This window comes from Neolamprologus multifasciatus, chromosome 3 (genome assembly GCF_963576455.1).
Source record: "Neolamprologus multifasciatus chromosome 3, fNeoMul1.2, whole genome shotgun sequence".
NCBI lineage: Eukaryota > Metazoa > Chordata > Actinopteri > Cichliformes > Cichlidae > Neolamprologus > Neolamprologus multifasciatus.
The window spans coordinates 31,717,979-31,745,258 of NC_140441.1; the positions used below are offsets into that span (position 1 = coordinate 31,717,979).

The following is a 27,280-nucleotide window of genomic DNA, read 5'->3' on the forward strand; positions in this document are numbered from 1 at the left end:
ACATAGCAATACCAAGGACCACAGCATTGTGTCATTCTGCTCAAGTGTTCAGCAAAAAAAGACTTTTGAGCTTGGATAACTTGTTACTCTGAGCAAATTTAAAGTATCTGGAACGTTTGTCTATGTTCAAATTAACAGTAAACACGTTGGTACTAATCTTGTATCCCAGCTGAGGAAAGTATTTAATTCATTTATTTGCTTTTATATAACATTTGGTTTGTTTTTTGTTTTGTCTTAAATGTGTCATGAACTCTTGACACTATGACTATGCACAAATGTTTCCCTGTGTGATATAGGCCACACACACACACACACGCACACAACTTCTGCAAGTCCTCTTTGCAATCTGTTTCAGGACAAACAAGTGTATTAGACTCGCAGTGTGTTATTGTGCATTCTTTTGTTTTAATAATTTCTGCTTGGTTTTTCTAAGCAAAGTAAACTTTTTCACTGGAAGCACAAAGATTAATGGGTACTGTAACGTTTAACAACAATTCTTAATATAGTAGTGCTGGTATAATTATTTGTGTTAAGGTTCTAATGTTGGGTTTCGACTTTGATTCTACATATTGTCATATGTGTTTTTAGTGTTTGTTTTAGTGTTTTAGAACAGTTTAAAGATTTGGCTAGCAACAGGCCACTTTGATACTTAAGTTTTAATCCTTAAGTAATGGTCACTCAAAACTATAAAGTTAGTGTAACTTGCCTCTCTTAAGTTGAAGTGAGTTATTTTTTCTTTTGAAGCAGTGAGTTTCCAGTTATCCATCCATCATCTCCTAGTTATCCATAGTTGGATCATGGTGCATGCCGGATAAACAGGGTATTCCAGACATCAACACTCTCCAGTTCCTTCTAGAGGATCCCAAGACATTCCTAGGCTTATGGGTTCTTTATTTACAATGGGATATTCCAGCTGCATGTCTGGAAATCACCCTGAACAGATGGATGAGGAACCTCAACTGTCTCCTTTTAACATGGAGGAGCACTGATTTCAACATACAAAACTGCAGGCTTCTATGCACACTTAAAAACGTGATGGCATGATGACTTCCTGAAAGCAAAAAGATGAGATGCTTGGTTCTATAGTCTTTGGCTTGAAAAAATGAAAATATTCTAATACTCTAATATAGATCACAAAAAAAGAGTTAAATTTTCCAGCATGCAGATAGTTTATCCTGTCTTGAGGTCCGCAACATTTGCAGGTGAAATTCATGTCTAGTTAACCATTGGAGACGAGAGAATTTGCAGTAAATGGTCAATCAGAAATTCATATTTTCTATAGATGTGGATCTGATGTTGTGCAGTATAAAATGTTGCCTTACATAAAATCTGCAATATAATTTTATTGGAGAAAAATAGGTGATGCTCTTAGGATCATGCAGTTCTTGCACAATCTTTAATGCATCACTGAAATCACTGTTTTTAAAATGTGACCATTTGGCAGATTTATGCCTGACTCATAGTAATGGTGAAAACCATAATCAGACTTTGTGTAATTATCAAAATTTGCAATACGATATAGTCTCTGCATGCAAATGAAAAAGTGGTCATTACTGTGGTGGGTTGGGACAAAACTCTGTGGCTGCTCAGTGAAAACATTGACGAACAGCTGAACACTCGGGTTGTTTTTGAGCTTCTCCTCCTCATTGATACAGAGGAACCCCGACTTACGAAATTAATTCATTCCCGAGGCTCTTTCATAAGTTGAAAATTTTTGTAAGTCGAAGCACTCATCGCACCTTTTGAGTGAACGATAGGCTATAGGCTAATTGCTAACTGCAACAACAATACGTCGTTCAAGTGGAACAGCAAAGCACAAGTATGAAAGCCAAGGGGGTTGTCACTTGATTCGGAAGGCCTTGTGGGCATTGTAGGCATTCTGGGCTCAGCCAATTAGAGCCAGCAGATTTTCATTAGGCGGGCATTTTGCCGTAACACGGGAAGAAATATTGCCGTTAAGTGCCTTTGTAACTTGAATTTTTTGTTAAATGGGGTATTCGGAAGTCGGGGTTCCACTGTATCTGACACTTGTTCTGCTTTAACTCATCTGCTCCCCCTGATAGCTGAATGCTGTCTCTGCTGCGTCTGCTCCTAAAAACTGCTGCATCATTTCTTTGAATCAGTAAGGCCTCAAATGCTACTGAAGAAGAGAGGATAGTAACAGATACCCTGGCTTGGAAAGTGTAAGCTCATTAGATTATTTCGATCGTTTCTGTCCTAACATCATCTGGTTTCTCTGCAGTAAGTCTAGGATTGTGTAAAGGCAGGAGACTGGACCTCAGAAATGAAAAAAATGCAGTTAGAGACTTTCATCTGGGAATGAAGGGGAATTTTATTGCACCAAATCAGATCTCCAAAAAGTTGATTCTGTTCATCTGGACGTACAGAATCAACTTTTTGGAGATTTACTTTCCTGGATGATTGAGAATGCATCAAAACCAAATCAGATCCTACAATAACACACAAATCAACTGACAAGCATACCACATTCACTGTATTGTAAAGTCAGGATGGCTAACATGGTACGAGAGCTAATCACACATCTGGCTGATAAAGAGCATTGTAGTTTAATGGATCTATAGTGTAACTGGTTTAGTTCAGTACTTAAACGTGAAACCACAACCTTTGAACCTAATGCAGCAGTGCAGTTTTGATTCCATCATGAGGTCCTTTGTCTTTGTTTTCAGCCAGTTACTTCCAGTTTTAGTTTGATTCTTTGTTGTGTGCCTTTAGTTTCACTTCCCCTTGTCATCTTGAATAGTTTCAGCTGTGTCATAGTGGAAATACATGAACGTGCCTGTATTCCTTTGTTGTGTCACACTGTGTTCCTCCCATATTAGTTCAGTTAGTATTTTTTCCCTGCTGGTGTCGGCTGTATTTTTGATCTTCATTATGTTGTATTCTAGGTTATCATCTTTCTTTTTGGTCTCTTTAAGTAGTGATGGTCAAAGGCAGGTCTGAAGCTATTTTGCTGGAATTGTACGAGGTTAATTTTATATACGCATAAAATAAACTGAAACTGTGTTTGAGTTAATCATATAATCAAGTGTAATTAGATCTGCTGACTGCCTCAGAAGAACAAGATGTGTGAGCAGAGGCCAGATGAGAGGATGCTGCAGGAAAAGAGACACAGACTGACATGGCTTAGTTTATCAACACAGTTTACCTACATATGTGAACTTCCTTTCAATTTTATTTAAGATCAGAAAGTTTTCAATTACATTGTACTTACGTGTTCAGCTTCTTTACAGTTTGATAATGGTAACAAAGCAGAGTTCAGACAGTTTAATCTATTACTAAATTTACTTTAGATAGTGATATAGGGTGCATACAATTTAAAAAAGCAGATATGAAGTATGAGAATTTGATGTTACTATAGAGAACTATGAGAGGACTATTTTGAGAATATGGGTTCAGATGACTGAAAAGCTGTAGCTGTTTAATGTAGATGTTTAAAGGTGATAATTAGTTACACACACACAAAAAAAAGAGTTTTGTGTCTGTTTTCTTTGAACAGCTGGGTACATTTGTAGGTACCAAAGTTCATATTTACTCAAGTGCTGGTCTCAAAACTCTCAGTAACATTTTATCTTTGCAGGTTGTTGCAGTTTATTTTCTGGCATGGTTTTGGGTCGCAGTGTTTGTGTTTTGGTCTTATGAATCTTTTTTGGTTATTGTTGTTGATCTCAAAGAATGGGTTACATTTACTAGTTTAGTTTTCTTGTGCTTTTGAGTTTTCTGATTGTATTATCATCTGTTGTGGTTCAGATGATTTTAGGTTGTTTAGTTTCCTTTAGGTTTTCCTTTCCTCATGTCCTGTCCTTAGTGTTTCCTGTGGAAGTCAGTCTTGTCTCCGTGTTTATTTACATCTCTGTTTCTTTCTCTTTCGCTCTCTCTCTTCTTCATCTCAGTCATGTCTCTGTGTTCTGTCTCGTTACCTGTTCTCATGTTCTTCTCTTGGGTGTTTCATCCTTTTTCTCTTGAGTCGGTTGTGTGTTTGCATGTTTGTTTAACCTCATCTTAGTGTCGGTGTTTGTGCTACTTCCTGTTTTATTTTGACAGTTTTTGTCTCTTGTGTGTTATGTTCAGTTTTGCTTCCTCTGTCTAATTACGACCAATTTGTTCACGCTGTGTTCAAATGTGTTCCCTGATCTTCCTGATCACTCATCAGTGTATATATTGTCTCTATTTTCCTCTGTTTTTTTTTTGTCAGTGAGTCTGTTCATCTACATCTGTGTGGCTATGATCCTGGTGGGCCAGGGGTCCCGGTTTTCCCAGTTCAGTGTTTCTTGATTAGTTCGTCATTCAATCTGATTTTCCTATTTTTATACTGTTTTGCCTGTCAGCCTGAATAAACGCAGTCTCTACGCATCTGCATTTGGGTCCTCTCGCTGCTCCACTCAATCTGCTGCTGCAGATCATGACACTTTCTTGGATACATGCTGATAAGTAAAGTCTTATTTGTTTGTTTAAATTGAATTTTTCTACTTTCCTAAGGATTCTGTCAAAAAGGCCTAGAGACCTGTTGGCAACCGGCATCAACCACACATCCTTAGGGATAAACAAATTGAATGACCGGTTGGTGTGTGGTTGCTGACAGTTCCTAGGTGGTGATGTCTGCAAAAAGGGTAGCAGATTCACACCCATAATTTTCATTTAAAAACAAAAAAAAGTACATTTGTCCTGTAAAAGATAGCAATGTCAAGCAAACAATAACCAGTAATTTGGGGAATAGACATTTTTCCCTATGGTTGTCAGGGGACCACTGTGTGAACTCTAGGGTCATGTGACTGAAACCAAAGGTTTCATAGCAACCTTAAGCACATGCTTGCCAACCGGTCAGGACATACATATTTTTTTTGCCTAGTAAGAATTGGCTTAAAGGGGTTGCTGACTGGTCTCTAGGCCTTAAGTACAGATAATAAACACACTGGTGTAACTAGCTGCTCTTGAGTAGTTTGTACTTGAACTTATCAACTTTTAAGATTGCGTATAATCAGCTTCAAAGATCCAAAGTTATCTTAAAGGATCAAAGAGAAATTGACTTCACATGGGACACACTGAGTTGAGACTGAAGGCAGACAGAGATGCCCCAAAGTAAAAGAAATCACAACAACAACAACAAGTTACAATTACAATATAAAGAAGAACTGATGTAAGATGAAAACATTTTGGACATAAAGTATAACATTGATTAAACAGCAGCATGGATACACTCTGGCAATTTTCAACATTTAATCAGAGGGTGAAATTTTGTAAGTATCCTGAGAAATCAGATGAAACGGCGCCCCTTTCAGTTACTGAATAAGAAGCATACTGACAGCCTACTTCTGTTAGTACTTCTCATGCAGATGACTAGTTTATTTTCTCACCACTTTTCATAAAATATCATTTTAGGAATCAATTATAAATATTGTAAAGCTTGTGTTAAAAACCTTTCATTAAAAAACAAACCCATGAACTAGTTGCACGACAGCTTGTAGGACCCTTTTATTAACAAGTGACTCATAGATTACCAATATTTCTTATTGTTTTATTGCTCAACACCTCATATTTTTTTCAAAACATTTCAGTATAATGTTTACATTATGAGGAATAACTTATTGGAAGGTGATTCAGGTTTTCCTGAACCACACTCACTTTATTCCAAATTTTAAAAATTTGGGGTATGTGTGTCCCCCACTTTACATCTGCAGGTGGTGCTATCTCCCTGTGCATCTAGCTGGCACTGGAATTTATGTGTCTTAGAGTTAAGGCTCACAACTCTTCAACTCTGCTGCAGCTAGCCTACATTTTTCTGACAGAATATTTAAATTAACCTTAAATAAATGTTCCACAACTTATCTCAGTGCAACTAAAACTTTCGGATTTTTCAACCTGATTTCGCTGCGAAGGGCACACATAGACCCTAGTTGATCATTTCAACCAATTAAGATCGTGTCTTTGTACAAGAAAATGCCAATTTTGAATTGATAAATCTAACTAAACAAAAGCCACTGAAACTCCTGGAATTATATGCCAGTTAATTTTCTAGGATTTTGAAGGAAATCCAGAACATTGTTCCAAATTCCATAAGAACTGTTGGTTTTAGCAAAGGTGACAGTTTACTGAAAACATGAGAGAGATGGAAGCAAATAAAGGGATTAAGAGAGTGACTGAAGTGAAAGAGGTGTGCAGGAAAATATTTGGGCAAGACAAGGAAATAACCAGAAGACGAGAGGAAAAGAGCACAGGAAATGTTGAGATTTCCTTTGGTTGTTGGGTTCCTGACATATTTGCTCACTGCCCTCTTTCCCTCCGGGAGTGTTACAGTGAGAAGAAAGAGACATCTCCGACTGAGAAGAAGAGCTTTTATTTTGTAGTTACTGAAAGAGGGAGATGTTGTGAGGCAATGTGGAGAAGCTATCTGAGGATATTTTCCTTTCTGATTTTTCTGGATTTTCATTCATCTTTCTGACTATTTTTCTTTCATGTTTTTGGTCATCACTTTTTGGCAAATAAGGAAATAAGTTACTGATTGATTTATCTCTTCTTTTTGGTCTTTACCTTGTGACTTTTTTGCCGTTACTGCTTTGGTTGTTATCATTACAAACTTCCTGTAGTCATGTAATCAGCGGTTCTTTTGGCACTGGATCCCCCTTATATTAACCCTGTGACAGCGGGATTTGATTTTTTCCTTTCTGAGTGAGTTTTTACAGCCTTTCAGCTTTCAGGATCGTGCTGTGTTCAACATGTTACGCTGTATTATTCAGCGGGCAAACAACTTGAAACACTCTGACCCTCAGGCCAGTGTCATTTTCAGAGGTAAGAGGATTATGGGACGTTCAGGGCATGCATAAAGTCAGGGAATAATAGGATCAACTTGGAAAGTTGCCTGTTAAAAATATCAAGTAACGTGTTCAAAATAAAACTGTTTCAGTTCTCTTAGCTTGTTCTTTGGTTTTTGGAAATATCTGTTTCTTTGGCTGCTGAAAGCTCAAGCTGATTCCAGTGTGTGTGTGTGTGTGTGTGTGTGTGTGTGTGTGTGTGTGTGTGTGTGTGTGTGTGTGTGTGTGTGTGTGCGCGTGCGTGTGTTTGTTGTGCTTTTTTTACTTCATTTGACTTGAAAATTAAGGTGTCATATATGTAATTTGTAAAATTATGTTACTGTAGAAATAACAGACATTGAGTTGATTGTAGTATTGCTGATGTCCAAGTTGAGTTTCGAATGAAAGACACACAATTCTTGAGTCTGTGTGTCTGGATGAATGAACTAGACATTTCACTGCAGCTATTGTACACAGTTTTTATCCAAGAATGATGAAATGCTGGGAGTTGAGGCAAATGCTTTTGAATGGAAAATGTCTTAGCCATTTATGTGCTATTTCTCAATATTTAGCATCACTGAATGAACAATGGGCTGGGAGGTCCCATTCATTCAGCTGTCTTTGATCAGTGGTTGTTGATCAATGGTCATGAGAATTTGCATAATCATGATTTAGAAACTGACCTCCCAGCCCATTGTTCATTCAGTGGTGCTAGTTTCATGCATTACTGTTTATAAGATTGGGGAAACCTGCAGTCAGCTGAGATTGAAGAAGTTACTTGGATGAGTGACGAAACGTTTCTCCCACTGAAAACGCTACGTACAGATGAACAGAGTGCACTTTTGAACACTCAAATATAAGTTGCTTGAAATCACCTTTTATTATTTATTCAGGACTTAAAGCCAGAACTGCAGCCTCCAGTTTAGACTTTGTGATGGTTTAAAATCAGAAAATACCTAGAACGCAACAAAGTAAACAAACAAAGTTTTGGATTGTCATGTCATGATCCTGTTGGTTTTTGCCATGATTTCAATATTGGATCAGTGCAGAAGGTCAAAGATTCCCAGTTTATAGAGAGGGAGATGTTGCAACACCTAAAAAAGATGGAGAAAACAAACAAAATAAATCTTTTTCTACTCTTGTACCAGCGCTCATAGATTTCTTTCTGGTTGGCGACACCTATTGTTCAGTAGAATACTGCAGCATGTGGGACACGCCCTCTTCTCCATTATACATGGTGACAGGGCTGTGGTGATGTCACAATCAGTGACAATAAATGAGCTCTTAGCTATTTTGCCTCAGCGGCATTCCTGTTTTCCGATTTGATTTTCCTGTAGGCCTACTTTCCATGACTCAGTATCTGCCTCCTTTATGAAGAGAGCTCTGCTTTCTACTTCCTGCCTTTGTCCTAACAGTTTTTTCGTGCCATCACACAAATACTTGTATCGTCGTCTTACCTCAATCTATTGCTAATTTTAAATTGAGTGCACAGATCAACAGCCCACTTTTAACAAAGACTAGTGTAAGTCTCTTTCAGGGTTTAATAAGCAACGTGCCAGCAGATGTTTTTCCCATTTTGTTTACTCATGCATATCTCACCCTCCTCATACACTCTTAAATTAAGTGAATTTGGTGCAGTGACTCTGCATCTTTTCAGCCAGTCGACTCTGATGTGTAGAAATTGATTCAGTGCAGCAAAGTGAAACTGAAACTACTCTGTTATGTCTCTTTCCTCCCACATCCACATTCATATTATGGCTAAACAGCAGAACTTCTTTCTTATTGTGGGGGAAAAAAAGCTTACTGAACTATAAAGTGATAAAGCAGTGCCTTAGACACCTTAAGCATCAAAAATGAATGTTATAATGCATTTATATACTTAAAAAAAAGCATGGAAAATAAATGAGTTGGTGGCTTTTTTTCCCCCACAAAACTGAGTTCCAATAACATGAAGAATTTAGAGTTCAGAAAGAAAAATGACAGAAAAAGTGAAAGAGAATTTCCTCCCCTCAAGAACACAGATACCATGTCCATTTTTAGAAATCAGAGATGTTAGTAGTTGACGCAACTGTTATATGAACTGACTAATCTCAACAGATCCAGAGGGAAGGATATGCATTTTCTGCATTTAATGTATTCAAAACGGTTTGTGGAAATGTATCCCAGAGTTTCCAGAGCAATTCTGACCTATAATAGTGACCAATACAATAGACATTTTTATGAAAACTCTTTCTTAACTCCTTCTGCACAAGGTTATGATGCACAGACAGATGACTGTTTTTTTTCCTACGCTGTGTTTGTGAGCAATGGGTCTATGGGTGCTGTGATTAAATCTGGCAGCGTGTGCTGGTGTTTGTGTCCTAAAGGCAGGATTTCCGGCCAAAGTGTTGTTATTGTCACAGTGAGTGTTGTCCTCAATCAAAACAGAAATAAAAGCTGGCAGCACTGTGCTATTTATAATGTGGATCAGACTCAGCTGCTGGTACTGTTCTCAATTACGCCACACAGACACTCCTTAACCAAGACCGCAACAGTACTAAACACTTAACACTTCAAGTCTACAAACTGTGACATAGTCTCTATTTTCAAAGTCACTTCTTGAAAATAATAAAACATAGTAAAATTTACACATAAATTTTATATTGTTCAGTTTCATATTACTGCTTTAAATTGTCAGTATCAGTCATCAAAGTATCATTGGCTAAAATACAGAACCATGAGTTACTCCTAATGGATGAATGAGAGACACTGTAAAAGTGCTCAAACAGAGTGCAAATGCACACAATAAGAACCTAGAAAACACATCAAATACGTAAACTGAGATATTTCATTATTTCTAATCTCTCCAAATATTATTGGTCCAAATATATCAGGCTCTGAAAACTACATGGGCGATTGGTTGTTCATGTGACCATAACTCCTTAAACTTTGAGCTGACTTTAAAAAATACATGTTCACACACACAGTGAAGGTCTAAATCTAGGTTTCCTATACGTGTCTGAAAACCCAGAGGGCTGCACTATTCTATTCTCAGCTCATAATAGAAATGTGCCAAGCTGAACCGGGAAGTTAATACTGTGCCACTTCCTCTCTGCAGGTTCCAAACTGTGGCACCAGCACTTGGGAGATTTCTAGAGTTGACACGCACAACACATACACATTCACACATGAATCAAATGTAACCTCTCAACCTTTCTGTGGAAGGGTGGAAATGTTTTTTTTAAATCCCACAAGAACGGAGGCACTCTTACGTAGGTAATTTGTGTGTGTGTGTGTGTGTGTGTGTGTGTGTGTGTGTGTGTGTGTGTGTGTGTGTGTGTGTGCACTTGCTTGGGTGTGTATAGTTGAATTAATGGTTTTATTGCTCTCTGTTTGTGTTTGTGTTCTCAAACTTGGTGATCACTGTAGGGAAAACAGGAAGGCAAACAACTTTTGTCCGAGTGTGTGTGAATGGAGACAATGTGAGTGTGTGTATGTGTGCATACTGGGAATACATGTATTAAAAATATTAATTGTACTCCAGTTGAATCCAAGGATATGTGACCAATGACCTTTGGTTTCCAAACGGTCTGGAAATTTTTAGACAACCAGACTTGCATGTTTAGAGCGCTAAAAAAAAGTGTCCACGCAGAAAGAAATTCGCAGAAATGTGGCGACTAGAGACTAGAGAAATTCAACAACATCAGTGACTTCAATTTACTATGCTATCAGGGCAATGTGAAGTGGGAAGGTTCCAAATATAGACAGTATGTATAGACGACTGACATAAGTACTGTGACATCACCCACTGGCTTCTGAATTTCTGTTTTGAAGCCTCGAGATGACTGCTTCCACCCTAACCATGTTGGAAAAGCTAAGATGAGACAAACAAGTGTCGATCTGACTGTAAAAGCCAACACTCATTGGCTAATGACTCGTGATTGACAAGTCATAAGCGAGCATGTGGTTTTATAACACAGATAATACCATTTTATAACATTGTATGACCAAGATTGATAAAACAGTACCTCATTTTTTATTTAATATAACCCCTAATAAATGACTGAACCCTTCAACTCAGCAGTTTAGCTATGAGATTCGATTCAATTCAATATTATTTATTTCATGAAAAATCACAACAACAATCATCTCAAGGCTCTTTTTATTGTAATGCAAAGACCCTAGAATTTTAGAGAGAAGCCCCAACTATCAAACCGCCTATGAGCAAGCACTTGGTGACAGTGGAAAAGAAAAACTCCCTTTTAATAGGAAGAAATTTCAGCATAACCTGGCTCAGGGAGGGGCCACCGTCTGCTCCAACCGTTTGGGGGTGAGGGGAAAAAATGGGATGTTATTTTCCCACGTACTGCTATAGGACAACAAGTCTTTGTTCAACTCAAGTTATCACCATAGTGTGGCAGGTTTTTAGGCACAACTGCATTGACTTAATTTTTTTGACCTGGAAGTTATGTCCACGTTTGATACACCCTGTGGTTCTAAGATAAACTTATGTCAACTTTGAGTTGGATGATATGGCAGGGTGATGAATCCAGAAGGTTACCAGGGCAAGCTGAGCCTAGAATGTTGTTGGTGACCAAACCTAAGCAACAAAATGATGTGCAATGAACAAATAGATTCCTGTGTGGACACCCTTTTACTTCCATTTTTAGCATCTCCTATCCTCTTATTACATTTTTCTGATTCTCTTTTTTGCACATTTTATGCACCAGTTGTTTAAGTTATTCATTCAGCGTTTTTTATTTATTCATGGTTAAAAATCTGTAATTGGTCATATTTGACTTTTGTAACCCCCTGACCTTTCTTGTTTTATTTTCACTTGCCTTTAAAATACATCATAATGTAAAAAGCATGTCTGTAGAAGCTCCTCAAGAATAACTTAAGTAATTTTTAAAATAATCTAATCTAATGGGATTATCAGATAAACAACTGCAGTCAATACATGCAAAACTACCGTCATTTGTATCAGCTTCAGCTGTCCTTGGTGACATTTACCAGGAATTAGCATGTCATGGAAATGAAAAGGTAACTTCAAAGATGAAGACAATGACCATTGACTCTGTTTCCTTTTATCTGGAAGCACCAGTTTAGTCTCTGTCTCAATCAATTCCTGTTTTACCAAAAATAATTGGAAACTGTGATAACTGCCCCCCTGTGTGATAACTCACATTATCACAGGTTTGTACACATATTGTTTCATAAGTGGCCTTCAGTATTTGAGTACCTATTCTGGCAGGGTATTAACCTGTCTCACCTCTCACTTCTGGTTAAAGCTGGCTGACGGCGGGCAGGAAATCAGAGCTCCGAACTTCATGTTACAGGAAGCCATGGAAAGATAACACACATATACAAATAAACCTATTGTGTGTCAGTAGTTATTTTAGAGCAGAATATTTATACCACTGTTTATGTGCGAACTTGTTTCTATAGTGCACCTTTTGGAGGAATTACAATAAAATGTATGTCAGTAATCATCACACAAAATGAGCTGACTAGAATTGATATACTTATATTATTTAATCTTTACAACAACTTAAAATACAGATAATAAAAATTACATAGTAAGTTCAATCTTTGCAATAGTCTTAATTTTGTTTACCAAAAATAGTATATATTTCAACTTTAAACTCTGACTTTAGTATTTTTTTATGGAGAAGGGTAATTTATTCCAAAGTTTTAAGGTGCAATGTGTAAAGGTTTTTTTTTGTTCTTATGTTTTAACATTCATAATAACTTCATATCTTTGATTAGCATAACCATGAACGAGCGTAACAAAAGTTTCATGTGATGGAGCAGTTCTTCCTATCATTATACAGGTACATGAGTGGTAAAGATAAACAATCCACTCTTACTGGAACATTTAACTATTTTATTCTACACCTTTCATTAAAATGTTTGTCAGTGTGGATAGTGTAGGATAGATAGGGGTGACTCCATAGACTTTTTTGAAGGCCCATACTGAGTTATTATTATGCTTATTCAAAGTTGGAGTAGATCAGGACACAACTTTTTTTTTCTATTGTTAAAAATATTTTTTTCCACTAATCTGATTTTTAAAATTTGTTTTTTAAGATGGCTATGCTCATAAATGTTGGTCAAAACTTTACTTTGTAAGTAAAGTTTGCACTATTAGTTGAGCTAATAGCAGAGCAAATATATTTGACACACAGGTTTCTAACTTGTTAAGTTGTTGGTTACTGCAAAAAGGAGACTTTCAGTTTTTCCTAGATGGCGTTAAAATTTATTTTTCTCATTTCTGACACAACTTAAGGTCAATATCTGTATTGACCTTAAGTTGTTAATATCCTAAGTTGTAGGATTATCTTCATATAGAAAAATTACAAACATTACATTTTCCATTTTCTATATCTGTTTCAGGGTCCAAGAAGAAGACAAAGGTCATCAAAAACAATCCTAACCCTGTGTGGAATGAGGTAAGTCCCCCATTAAGCCACAAATTCATCAACCCATCATCTGTTAAAGTTCCTAGGTGTGTGATAATGCAATGTCAAATATTAAGTATATTTTAATTATTAATGTGAGAATAAGTTATAACCTAATTTAAAAGTAAATCATTGCTTGATCTCTGTAAAGGACTCAAAGTGGAAAATGCAGGATGAGTCTCTTGCATACAGTCCTGGATCCTCATCAAAGTGAAGCAGCCATAGATTCATATAGAAACTCAAAATAAAGACAAAAATAACTGAAAACAAAAAAAAAATCTAGTAAAGATATAAAGATAATGTTTTATTTGTTAGAATGGCAGCAGTCTTGCAATTTAGGTAAGTCTGTTGTTATGTTACATTAATCTACCATTGGGTCCTAACAATGCTAGTTTTGACTGCTTCTTTATTCATATCTGGTCGCAACATCAGGCCGCTCAAAGTGAGTAAAATAATTTGCTACCTGAAAGTTAGATCTGACTTGGAAATTTGTAATAATTAACATAACTGCTTAAGATAGAAATTTGCTGTATGCAGTCAGCAATTTGCAATTAACATGAAAGTTAACATTAGCTAATGTTAGTCAGAAAAAAAACCTGTTTGATTTTACTTACACAAGCCTGTACGAATGATGTTTTGGGAATTCAAATCAACCGTGAATTGACTTTCCCCTGGGTTAGCTTACCACCTATCTAGCATACCCTAAAACACATTCAGTGCATTTAGTAAGTTTGCAACATTATGAGCTGGTAAAATTGTGACAACATCTCTGTATGGGAGCAAAATAACCAGACCAAAAAATTATTTGCAATACTGCAGTAAAGTTAGAAGTACTTCACAAATATAAAGCAATAAAGGTGCAGTAAGGATATTACAAAATATCATCATTAAAATGTTCTGCCTATAAGATCCCATTTTCACTCTTTTTTTTTAAAACATTTCTTTCCTTTGTGTCTGTCAGGGTTTTGAGTGGGATCTGAAGGGGATTCCTCTGGACTCTGGAGCTGAGATTCACTGTGTTGTTAAAGATCATGAGAAAATGGGGAGAAACAGGTACTGTGTGCTATGCTAATTATATGCATTCAGATGGGGCATCAAAACACTGAAGAAATATAAGGCATTTCATTTACACAAAATGACCCTGAAAAAACTTCTTTAAGTGGTTTTCCTTTTATAGGCAGGCAAGTGTCATAACTCAGATGGTGACAGATCTTATCATTAGAGATTTCCAAAAAAGAGGCATAATTGTTTGAAACAAGAAAAATGGATCAAACCCATAAATACAACTGAAGAGTAAAAGGGATAGGTCTGTTTTAAACTCCAAACATAAACGGGCTATATTTACTTTTAATCACTCATCACTGGCAGCTGTTTGTAAATCATTTTAAACCTTGTGCTGGCCAACAGACAGATAAAGAGGCGATATGTACAAATCACCCCTGGGATAATAAATTTAGGATTGTCATACTAAGTTTGAATAGATGGAGCTGCACATTGTCACAGTAGAGATGTGGCCAGTGGACCCCTCGGTGGGTTATTTTTGGATTGTTTCACTCGATCAAGATGTCAGGCCAGTCAGAGTTCTTTCGGAAGGGAAGGGGCAGGAACGAAAGAATCAGGTCTTCCCCTCATTGTGGTATTTATTCTGCCAAATTCCCACCCATTCACTCTCTGTTGTGCTGAAAGATGAATGGATCCATAAATCAGCCACTCAAATTACAGTGCAACTTGACTGTGTCTCAGCTCTCAGCATGAATCCATTATTGTTGTACTGAGTATTTGTTTTCTAAGGAGCTTCAAGAAAAGCGATTGGTCGTCTTTAAGTTTCCTGAAGACGTTTCACCTCTCATCTGAGAAGCTTCTTCAGTTACCCACTACTGATCATGTGCCTCACCACATGAGCCAAAGTGTGAAAAAAGGCATGGGTCATGAGTTTTCCAATGAAACCATTATGAGACCTTGCTACACCCTATCATGTGACTTATTGAGATCACCTAAAGCAAGATGGGATTGGGGGTTGAGGCGCCTGTGGAAGGGATCTCAAAACCGCGTTGTAGGTGGCAGACCACCTCCTCTAATCAAAGATGGTCATTCACAGTGGGGATAGATAGCCTCTTGAGGGACAACTCCCACTAGAGTTTAAATGCCATTTGGTTTTAGGACTGCAGGAGTTTTTCAGATGAGACATGAAACATCTTCGAGAAACTTAAAGAAGTCAAGTCGCTTTTTGTTTCATAGCTGGATAGAGTACCATGACCTGGATGACTGAGAACTTACACAGCATTTTTGTTTGTTTTTTTTGTTGTCGGTGATTTTCTATTCACCTGGACTTAACGTGTGAAGTACATATTTGTCATTTTGGGGTGTATTTGCTTTACCATTTTCCTTTGATCTCTCTAGGTATTACAACTTTGCTTGACAATGTTGTACAGTAACAAAAATAACCACCAAGGTTGGGGAATAAATGTTGTAAGATGTCAGAAAATGACTGTGAATGGGGAAACAGGGAAACTAAGAGTTTATCAGAGACTAGGCACAGGTGCAACACCGTTAGGGTCATGTGGTAAGAGCTGTAATTCAGTCCTTGAAGTCTATAACAGATGGATATCACCAAATACTGGGTTTCCTTCTTTGAGATGCTTTGCCAGATAATGCATCTCATTATTGGAGACTTTGGCAATGGCATGCATGCCTCCTCAAGAGTGTTCGTGCTTTGGCCAGATGTTGGGAAGAGTTTTTTTTGTTTTGTTTTTTTAAAGAAGGAATGAATTTTGGAATCATCAACTTTTCTTGGTTGTTGCTGAGCTGGTTAGTGCATTCCTAATTTTTAAGAATTTACCAGTCCTAAAGTTTTCTCTCTCTTTCTGACATGTTTATTAGATTTTTTTCAGCCCAATGGTGGCTGACATATTAATGTTGTCATTTCTTTGATTCTCATACTGGGAAAATGGGGAAAATGTACTTGGGATCAACTCCAGCTGTGTCTTTAAAGATGTTATTTTGTAAATAACACAGTTGTGTTTAAGATCCATCTCTGTGTTTCTGGTGTGTGTCTCTTTCAGGTTTCTGGGGGAGTGTCGGCTAGGTCTTAGAGATGTGCTCAACTCTCCCAATTTCGCCGCCACCTTCACCGTCTCCTTGCTGGACACCAAGAGGAACAACACAGGGGTGAGCACACGGAACTGCACTGACTGATTAATCTGCAGCCTAACTGCGTCACACGTCGATTATAAATGACTCCAAGTTTCCTCTTTTGAGCTTAAAATAAAGTGAGCAACATTTCTGAATCATAGTTGATTTGTTATTTCCTTCTTTGGGATCCTTAATAAAAAAAAGAAGAATCAGAAACACAAAAATGTCTCTCCACAACAAATAAAATGAACTATAAATAACTGCAATTGATTTTATTAGATGGTTCTTTTGCTAATCTGCTGACTAAGGCTGATCAGGTCTGTAATGTCAAGAAAAATGGTCGACAGGTGGTTAGTGGGTGGGTCTTGGACTTGATGAGGCACTGATGTGGTCATGTGCTGCTGGGGAAATCCAACATGGATTTTCTGTATCACCCTGGATACGTTTATATTTCTTGTACTTTTTTGTTGGAAAATATGAACTCATGAGCTCAAAATTAGGCAAAGGTCTTGCTGGAAGTAAGAGATGTTCTTTATGTTTTTCATGTTTTTCAGTTTGTTCCAAGTATGTGATCAGCACTATTTATCTTATATCAGCAAGGTTATGTCAAATTTAATTAACTCTAGTAAGCACTGGTACCACACTGCAAGAAAGTCCTAGCTTGCATGTTCTCTCCGTTCTGCATGTATTCTCTGAGGGTCCTTATGGCAGCTGAATGTTGTATTCTAGGTGTTTATTGTTCATTGCTCATTGAAAAGACACCTAGAATACAGTATCTATTACTGGCTAGTATTACTGGAGCCTTTTTCTTTTTTAAAATAAAAAAACACTTCTAATGATGAGAAACCTGATGGTTATTCAGTGATGAAATGCTTGATTTTCTTTTTCCTCTAATTATGCAACATTGCTCTATGGAGACCCACATTGACATGATACAGGTGTCGCCTAGAAAACCAGTCATCACAGCTACAGGTCTAACCCAACACCAACTAAAATAAAATTGTTCAGTAGTTTTAGTTTCCAAAAGAGCTCAAACTCAAATTGGTCTTTTAGTAGAAGATGCAGAAGTATAAGATCTGGGCACGCACACACACACACACATGCACGCACACACCTTGGCAGCCAAACCTACAGTGTTTTATAGCAGCAAATGAAACACTGTTCTCTCTTCCCCATCCTTGCTTCCTGAAGCCAAAACAAAGTCTTCCTGTCACTGTCAGACTGGACCTGATTGATGCCACATACATGTGTGCACACCCACACCCACACACACACTGTATGGTATGGACAATGTGTGATTTATCAGGTTTTTTCTTCATTAGTCATAGAAAGCAAACTCTGTTATAAACAAAAATGAAACTAATATTATTTCTTCAAAGATTTCTTGATGCATCTGCCCTTACAACTGTTTGCTTCCACAAACAAAATCTTACACAGATTCAGTGAGATAGACCCAAGAAAAACATGTCAAGATATTCACATGCTTAACATCTACTCCATAGAAACTGTAGTCTGACCAGAGTTGGACACGCCGAGTCTGATGAGTTTGTTTACAGAAACATAACAGCTTATCACTTAAGCTGCTTTTTCCTGTTGAAGGAAACAGTAGAAGCCACCCCTGTTACCACAGGGTAACTCATCTTGATTACAGTGTGCAGGAAACAGGTCTTTTCTGGTGGTGGTGGTGGTGGTGAGGTTAAATGCCACTTTGAGTTTGGGTAGAGAACCATAAGTGAAGAACCGTGGGCTCGTCCAGGATTTAAACCAGGGACAACTTGCACTTTAAACTTGAACCAGACCAGTGAAACGGTTCTTTCTGCCAGTGTGCAGAAGTTTAACTACATATTTAATCCCTGAGATATCCTATATACAAAAGTAAAGTACTATTTCAACTGAAGGAAAGTCAGCACAACTCTTTGAGCTTAAATTTTAAGAATTAAACGTGTTAAACTACAGAAATCTATCATTTAATTACTTTGGTGAAATACAAATGGCTACAGGGGAGGTCTTTATCAGTAGGAAAAGTTGTAACTTTTCCTACTGATAAAGTAACTAACTATACAATTACACAATTAAAAGTCCAAATATTATGTTCTCCTTTGCATTTTTCCGAAAGCGATCCAGTGTCCCAGACTGGAGTCTTTGCCAGGCCAAGTCATGTTTGACACCCCTGCCCTAGACCAATGAGCCACATGTTTTATGCATAATTTGTGCTGAGGTGTATGATGAAGTGAAATTCTCTAAGTTTAATTAAAACCAACTTGTAGGGCACAAAAAACCCCAAAACAAATAAAACTGCTAAAAAGTGCTAAAAAAAATAATTGCAGTTCCTCAAAAGGCCTGTAGAGGCACTAAATATAAGTCACGACTTCCTGTCTTAAAAGCTTAAACTTAACAGCATTAATTACAGCCTGGTTTAAATAACTGTTTTGGCCTCGTTGGATAGTTTCCACCATCAAAACAACTGAACACAGAGTGAAATGCTTTTATAACTCAGTCTTGCATCAGTTTTAGTAAATCTGAAGGTAGGGTGGCTAACTCTGTCTCTAAGCCTAACCCTAATTTAAGGATGATACAGGTGAATAGCATGAGTAGCATAAAGGCCACTGCTGTTAAGTTACTTATTAAGTGCCATCCGCTGACCTGCTCTTCCATCATCTTTTACTGTACTTATGTATATGTCTCCAGAGACATATACAAGTGTCCAATGCGTTCACTTCCTCTTTGCCTTCTTATGTATGATTAGCTCCAGCTGAGTGTGCACCTGTTCGCCCTCCTCTCGTTATCCTGCTTGTGTATTTAAGTCCTCAGTCCTCAGGCCGCAACAACAAATGGTCCTCTGTTTGTTGTTGTGTCCTGCACATGGGGTCCTCATGAAATGTCAAGTGCAAGATTTTTAGTTCTAGTTTATCTTTTCTTTGTTTTCTTTCAGCGTTCGTATACCTAGTTTTAGTTTGTGTTCTCCAGCAATAAAGCTGCCACCTTTAGTTAAGCATTTTGTCTCCAAGTCCTGCGTTTGGGTCCTACATTCTGCCTGCCACACAGCCAAACATGACAGATCTACAAATTGTGTTTTCTGCCTCCCATAGGCCACGCTGACCCTGCAAGTTTCCTACCTTCCTCCTCCAGGATCGGCTCCGATGTTTCAGCCTCCTCCCCAGCTGGAGCCTCAGCCTCATAACAATCCTAGTGTGGAGCTGGACACAGTCACAAGTAACCTCAGCGTGTCATGTAGTGAAACAATAATTGCAGTGGTGTGAAAAAGTGTTTATCCCTTTTGAGATGCTGTGTTACTTTTACAGCAGATGTAATGACACACACACACACACACACACACACACACACACACACATTTTGGTCAGCTGACCACTCCTGGGGGGGTCACCACTGTTTCAAGTTTTCTCCATTTGTGGGTAATGTCTCTCACTGTGGTTCACTTGAGTCCCAAAGCTATAGAAATGCTTTATAACCTTTTCCAGACTGAGAGATCTCAATTACTTTGTTTCCCATTTTTCCTGAATTTCCTTGGGTTGTGGCTCCATGTCTGGCTTTTCGTCTACACCACTTTGTCAGGCAGGTCCTATTTAAGTGATTTCCTCAATCACGTTTTCACACAGGTTTTTTCCTCCTTTAATAATAAACACCTTCATTTAGAAACTGAACTGCATTTTGTATTTACTTATTATCTTTATCAAATATTTAAACTTGTCTGATGATCTGACACATTTATGTGTAAAACAAAAACATACAAACACACTGGAAGAGTGCAAACACTTTTTCACACCACTGTATGTTTTTTCCCCTTCTTCGGTTTCCATTTGCCCAACCCAGTGTCTCCATTTTGTTAGTTTACCCCAAGATTTATTTCCTGGGACTACTTTCTGTGCAGTGATCTCTCTGGATACTTTGGGCGAGGAGGATACAGAGAGTATGATGATGCTTGAGCCCACAGAGGACCAGGGAGCAGATGATGGACGCTCCATGGTGATAATTGGTCCTCAGGGGCCCCCAGGCCAGGAATCCCCCACCGCCCAGACGCCCAAGCGTTCACCGCCATCCTACCACACCCAAGGAGGGCTGAGGAAGAGGAGGAGAGGAGCCAGCAGTCAGCCCAAACAGCTACCCAACAAACCACAGGATCTACAGGTTAGTTACAATACTTAAAAAAGACACATTAAAGGAATACTTACACTCCATACATGTTGCTGTACACACGTGTCCTTGTCCAGATTCGTGTGCGGGTCATTAAGGGACGACAGTTGCCGGGCATCAACATTAAACCTGTTGTTAAGATAGCAGTTGCCGGGCAGTCCAAGAGGACCCGAATCAGAAAGGGGAACAACCCAGTATTTGATGAGGTGAGTAAATGTTTTTGCCAGTATGCTTGTCTTGATAACTTTTTTTGCACTGTACTGCTTTTTAGTATAACTTTACATGTTACTTTTTACTCAAACTTCAACTTGCATTTATTTCCCTCCACAGACTTTCTTCCTGAACTTCTTCGAGACGCCCTCAGACTTGTTTGACGAACCCATTTTCATCACTGTGAGTGTGACGTTTTTCTCTCTTTTTTTATTTGTTTACCTTGAGAAATTCAACACTATCAGCGTTTTCTTATTTTTATCAGAGTTATAATCTTTCTCTTTTTCAGGTATGTGACTCTCGTTCGCTTAGAACTGATGCCGTGATAGGTGAATTCAAGGTAAACTGCCAGGCTTAGAGCTTTAACTTGAGTCTATGATTTCTATGAATATTGAACTACGGTGTACTGTGATAAATTAGGAGGGGGGGGGGGCACATGTGCTTTGGAAATTAGAAGAACTCAAACATCTGTCTCTGTGTTCTGTTTTCCACAGATAGATGTGGGCACCATCTACAATGAGCACAGTGAGTATATGTTTGTATGATTTAAACATTTTTAGGCGTATTTGCTTGAAAAAGATTAAACAAAGATCTAAATGCTAAACTGTAAATTATGTCAGATTGATCATCAGTCTGATGACATTTTTCATTTACTTAGCTTTTAGCCATTTAGTCAGGCAGCTAGCATTCTCACCTCACCTCACAGCAAAGGGGTTCCTGGGCTTGTCCCCTGACTTTTTCCCTTGTGATAGCCGGGAAAGGCTCCAGCATCCCTATGACCCTGATTTGGATATGTGGTTATGAAAAAGGATGAGTGAAGAGCTGTTCTCACACATTGGCACTGCTGCTGTTCTACACAACAACCTGGCAAATGAAAACTTGACAAATGTTAAAACGGTCTTCTGGTTTTCTGAACCACTTTTTGAACCCTCTGTGGTAATTGTTTTTGCTGCTGCCATGCTGTTTTTTGGACCAGAAATAATAATATATGGATAAGAAGTTCGAGTGCGAAGTTATCAGCTAAAGCTAGCAAGCTTGGATGGAGAGCTGTATTCATAGACCTCACAAGCTGTAACGTCTCACTTTAAAGGGTCCAGCAAACATTTATACAAGTGTTAAGAGAACAAAAAGCAAAACTAAACATATTTGAATGTATTATCATTGACTGTCAGGACAGTCAAAATTAAAATATTTGAAGATATATTCATATCAGTGATACTGATGTGTTAAAATCCATTAAGTCTGTCAAACAATGATGCTTACAGCTAAATAGGAATCCAGGGTGATGATTATATATAATATTTAGAAAATCAAGATCATTTTTTGGTCCATGCCAATCAGGAAGCCATGTTTTTGTCACATGCCCCACAGGTTGCAGCTTGGTGTCATTATGTCATGCTTTGTGTGAGAAAGGATAACTGTGAAAAGTTTCTCCAGACGTGTGTCAAAGCTGCTTTTGTTAATCCTGAATTTACAAGCTTCTGGCTTTAAACCTCTCTCTTCCTCCCCTCTTTTCAGGGCACTGCTTCTTGAGGAAGTGGCTTCTGCTTTGTGACCCTGACGACCTCTCTGCTGGGGTCAAAGGCTACCTGAAGGTCAGCTTGTTTGTCTTAGCAGCTGGAGATGAGCCACCGGTGAGTTTCATACTCTTTTACAAGATAGTCCTAGAAGGCTATGAGGTCAATCAAGTAACATGAGTTGTTCTATTTTTACATGGTTGTGCTTTTTCTGTGCAACTCATTATCACAAGTGAGTATTTGTACTTTAATGTGATTGCAGGCTGATAAACGTGAGTGTGTAGAGGATAAAGAGGATGTAGAATCAAACCTGTTGAGGCCTGCAGGTCTGTCTTTGAGAGGAGCCTCGTTCAACCTGAGGATCTTCAGAGCTGAAGACCTGCCACAGAGTGAGTCTCTGTTGTTATTCTATGCACATTTGATAAGCTTGAAAAATATATATATATGTATAGAGATTCCTAATATGCTTCTCTGTCTGAAGTGGACGATGCCTTCATGGATGGGATGAGGCAGATTCTTGGCTTTGATAGCAACAGGAAGAATCTGGTGGATCCTCTGGTGGAGATTCACTTTGCTGGCAAAACGGTGCATATGACTCTATAGAAGTTCATTACATTGACTAAAATGATTGTTAGTCAACAACCAAATAAAATAAAACTGGAAAGCGAATACGTTTTTAGTTAATAAAAACAAATGTGGATTGTCTTTTTTTTCGTGGTCAGATTTGCACGAAGACTTTGGAAAAGAACGCCAATCCACAGTGGAACCAGCGCCTGGCCATGCCAGTCAGAGTAAGAAATAAAGACAGACAATTCTTGTGCCAAGAAGTTGTATTTTCATTGTCACTAGAAAGTACATGTTTTTTTTTCCTTTCTTCTTCCCAGTTTCCTTCCATGTGTGAGAAGATGAGGATCAGAATTCTGGACTGGTGATTTTCAGCTAAAATCTCCCTTTCTCACATTTGTTCATCAAACTTAGCATCATTATCAACATTATTTTGACCTCTTTATAAGATGGGACTGTTGTGGAGACCCACACCAAAAAATAGGGGTGGGCAGTTAATTTTCCACATGAGGAACTGGGACTGTTGTGGAGTGCCACACCAATAAGCTGAACTCAGTTGTGCTCAATATTAACTTTATCTCTTTACAAGCTTCAGTGTGGCCCACCACAACAGTCCTAGTATTTCATGTAGAAATAGAAAAATTAATTATCCCACCACGCGCATTGAATCCTTCTATGGCTTTCTCATTTTAGGGATAGAGCCAGTCACAACGACGTTATCGGCACCACCCACCTCTGTATGTCCAAGATCTCCGCCCCCGGAGGAGAGATAGATGGTGAGTAACAAGTCGCAACCAGTCTGAACTAGACTCTACCTGACCAGATCAGATTGGGCTGGTTCAGGCTGGATTTAAACTGCACCAGAGTGTTGAAACTTGCCTGGTTTGATTACTGACATCCAGTGATAATTACACTGTTTGAAGTGTTTAACATCACATTCAGCTCTGCCTGAAAGCAGTTAGCATTAGCTTAGGGAAAAAGCCCAACCTGTTTTAGAGATATTTTCAGCGAGGTTTCAGCTGATCATACAGGTCAAAATAAGGTTTTTATCAACTTTAACTTCAACTTTATTCTTGAGCCACAAAACTATAAAAACCTTAGTTCTATCTTCTATTTATATAAATATGTGTAATTTGACCGGTTTAAACACGAGTGAAACAGCACTGTCTACACTGACAGCCTGCAGCCTGCTTGATTTTGTTTCATGGATTATCCTTGTGCTAGTTATTACCAAACAGACCTACAGTGGTCGCTGCGGTACAGTTTCTGTATGGCAGACTACAGTGAAGTTCTACACCCTACAGGGTAAAAGTGAACACAGTACTATAGATCAAACACTGAGCTTTATTCGGTTTATTTTTTTAACACGTCAGCTCAGGAAATGACCCAGTTTGATCGGTATGGTCAATACTCCCTGTAAACACTTAAGCTATTAACTTAGTACCCTCAGGAGCTTCAGCCTGAATCAGTAGATGCATCTATTAGACTTTAAACAACTTCTGCCATGGTGTGTGTTGTTACACCATTTGCTCACACGTTTACTTGAACCTGAACAATTAGACGTGATAACTGTTTGTCTCAGGTGCTGCTGTCTGTGTTCACAACAGACTTTTCCACTCGCTCTGATGAAATGTTTTGCTAACCTTGTTGACTGTGTGCTTCGACAGCAGTTCTACTGGATAAGTTGTTTTTGAATGAGCAAAACCATCCAAGTGGTGCATATTATAGGATTTCCCTTCCCCCTTTGTTGTGCACACAACACAATTAGTATTACTGACACTATTAAAACTGAGATTTTGACTGTGTTGAAGGAATGCCTTCAAGTGTGTGCAGCTTTGAAATACACCACTTTAACTGAATGCATCACTTTATAGTTTATGGCTTTGCTAGTGTGTTAGTTTTCATCAGGATCTATTAAACGTACTGTCTTTACTGTTGTAGTGACTTCCAGATGTGCACATCTCAGTTAATGTCTTTGTTTTAGCGTTTGAAAACTTGAAGTGTAAAGTTTTGAAACACCAAATGAACCCGTGGTTTGTGAATAAGATGCATGGATGTTTCTTCAGTGGCATGCATGAAGACTAACTCTGTAATGTTTGTGTGGGAAACACTGACACTGCTTGAGTTTTCAGTCTTTGATGCCCCCAGCTGCAAAAAAAGAGAAAGTGCATGAGCTTTGGTCACTGCTTGTGGTAAATGTAATTTCTTCTTTGTCTGGAATACGTGAATAACAATGAGCCATTTTAACCAGACCATGATAAGGAAACACCAGAAAAGTAATATAACATTCCTCACCAACCGGCCTCAATCAGTTCGACTCCCACCTCTCCCCTCCACTGTCACTCAACATCGGATCACCCCAGGGCTGCATTCTCAGCCCCCTACTATACGCCTTGTACACATGTGACTGTACACCAACCCACCCAACAAACGTCATCGTCAAGTATGATAATTACACCACTGTTGGTTGGGCTCATCTCTGAAGGAGATGAGACAGTGTACAGAGCAGAGGTAGAGAACTTGTCCTGCTGGGACTGTATGCTTCTCTGAGCCATGGTCTGAGTAACCTTCATCACTCAGGCAACTCACATACAGACTTTATACTCAGATCAAGTATTTTTGCACTACTTCCAAGCACTTTGCAACATGTTCTCTAAAGTGTTTTATATACATTTCTCTTGTCTTGTTTATATCCCCGTATATATTTCTCACCTTTGCTATTAATTCCTGCTGTCTACCATTTATATTTATTATTTAGTGTGAAGCACCCACAATTTCATTGTACGTGTACATTGACAATAATAGGCTATTATGTTCTATTCCATTTTATTCTATTGTATCAGTGCAGTAAGCTGTGTCACTGTGCCAGAAGTATTGCAGTACTCAAGAAAACTCTATGTTGTATTCTACGGTGCTGCAAAAAAGACCCTTTTTCATCCACTACATCCCTCATTACACCTGGTTTGAAAAAAAAAAACAAGTTGGCAAGAGCAAAAATGTTTAGCTGTAGGCTTCGAAAGAGGACTAAAGGATCCATGGTGGCTGTGTTCATCTTTAATAACCACCCATGGTTAAAAGTGATTCACTCACCTTCATGTTTTTCATCAGCTCTTTTCCTCCTTTCTTTATCTTCTGTTGCCAATAACTGTGAGTGATTTCCTGTTTCATGTTGTAAGGCCATCAACCAGATTTCCCTCTAAATCTGACTCACACATAGTGTTGATGCTGCTTCTGGCAGCAAGGGTCTAACTTTATCAGCATTGTTTATGTGGTAAAAATAACAATAATCAGGGACAAAAATATTTAATCTTTCATAGACTTTCTAACGTTTTTTTATATTAAGTACCTTTTTCTGCCATTACTCTGTTGCCCACCTTGTTTAAAGTCATGAACTTCAAACAAGCTAAGCTGAAGTGTTTTGCATGTCGTGTTTGGGCTTTGAGTTTGAATGGCGTTCAAAAGACATCTGTTTCCTCTTTTTCTGTGATTCTGAACCATCCTTCCTCTCTACGCATTCAGATGACTTGACTCCACGGAGCGTCCACTCTGGCAGTACGTCCACCATCCTCTCTGTACTGTAACGCTTTTGTGTGCAAGAGTTGGGCAGTCATTTGCACTGTCTTACTTCACTGTTGTGATGTTCTCTTCTCTTAACTCGAATCTCTTTCAATCATGGCTAAATTTTGGAGAAATCTAGAATATAACTGATCACTGTAATTGTATTTAATCATACTTTCTTGATTCTAATCATAGTTCTGCATCTTAACCCCTCCATAATAAAACATTATGTCCTTTTTGTCCCCACAGTGGATGACAGTCTTGGTTTCCTGCCAACGTTTGGTCCGTGTTTTGTAAACCTATACGGCAGCCCCAGAGAGTTCACCGCCTTCAATGACCCCCATGAGGCTCTTAACTTGGGAAAAGTAACCTATTTATCTTTGTTAATGAGTTCATGATCTCCATGGCTAGTTTCAAGTCCTTTTGAATTCAATATCATGTTCATTTTGTAAACTATGGACCCATTTGGAGCACAAAAAGGAGAATTAGACAGAGAATTAGCCTGCTTTTGGGCAGGCCCAGTCTGTATCAGATGAGCACACAGTGTCCCTTGGTTTTAAAATATCAAGATGTTGTTGGATCAGAGCATTCAGCTCAAGGCTTCATTAGGAATGGTGTCACATGTTTTACAGTATATTCAGGCTGTGGAGGTGTATTTGTTTAAAGGTTATCTATGGTTATCTACACAGACTGGGTTTGTAATGACAAACTGTGACAGTGCCAGCGTCTGTCCCTTTTTTCTGTCCGTCAGGGGGAGGGCGTGGCATACCGAGGCCGGGTTTTACTGGAACTTACCACGAAACTGGTGGACAAGCTGGAGCAAAAAACTGAAGACATACCCTCAGATGATCTTTTGGTGGTGGAGGTGAGAGATTAGAACCTGATTCCAGATAGAAAGATA

The 27,280-nt window shown here is 38.4% G+C and overlaps 1 protein-coding gene across 6 annotated transcripts in view; it reads left to right on the top strand.

Annotated features, from left to right (window-relative positions):
- dysf (dysferlin, limb girdle muscular dystrophy 2B (autosomal recessive)) overlaps positions 1 to 27,280 on the top strand; it is a 103,707-nt gene that overhangs the window by 3,873 nt on the left and 72,554 nt on the right. For 2 of the 6 annotated variants that reach the window (XM_085147380.1, XM_085147408.1), the window contains exons 2-19: positions 13,182 to 13,237; positions 14,208 to 14,299; positions 16,309 to 16,414; positions 19,468 to 19,591; positions 20,268 to 20,524; positions 20,608 to 20,736; positions 20,861 to 20,923; positions 21,030 to 21,080; positions 21,235 to 21,265; positions 22,259 to 22,374; positions 22,520 to 22,646; positions 22,739 to 22,842; positions 22,980 to 23,048; positions 23,142 to 23,185; positions 23,515 to 23,597; positions 26,341 to 26,373; positions 26,629 to 26,744; positions 27,131 to 27,244. In XM_085147380.1, coding sequence (XP_085003506.1) covers positions 13,182 to 13,237; positions 14,208 to 14,299; positions 16,309 to 16,414; positions 19,468 to 19,591; positions 20,268 to 20,524; positions 20,608 to 20,736; positions 20,861 to 20,923; positions 21,030 to 21,080; positions 21,235 to 21,265; positions 22,259 to 22,374; positions 22,520 to 22,646; positions 22,739 to 22,842; positions 22,980 to 23,048; positions 23,142 to 23,185; positions 23,515 to 23,597; positions 26,341 to 26,373; positions 26,629 to 26,744; positions 27,131 to 27,244 — 1,715 coding nt within the window. Of the gene's footprint in view, positions 1 to 3,202; positions 6,805 to 13,181; positions 13,238 to 14,207; positions 14,300 to 16,308; positions 16,415 to 19,467; positions 19,592 to 20,267; positions 20,525 to 20,607; positions 20,737 to 20,860; positions 20,924 to 21,029; positions 21,081 to 21,234; positions 21,266 to 22,258; positions 22,375 to 22,519; positions 22,647 to 22,738; positions 22,843 to 22,979; positions 23,049 to 23,141; positions 23,186 to 23,514; positions 23,598 to 26,340; positions 26,374 to 26,628; positions 26,745 to 27,130; positions 27,245 to 27,280 lie in introns of those variants that run through there. The other 4 variants (XM_085147389.1, XM_085147425.1, XM_085147418.1 and 1 more) reach the window with 4 other exon arrangements.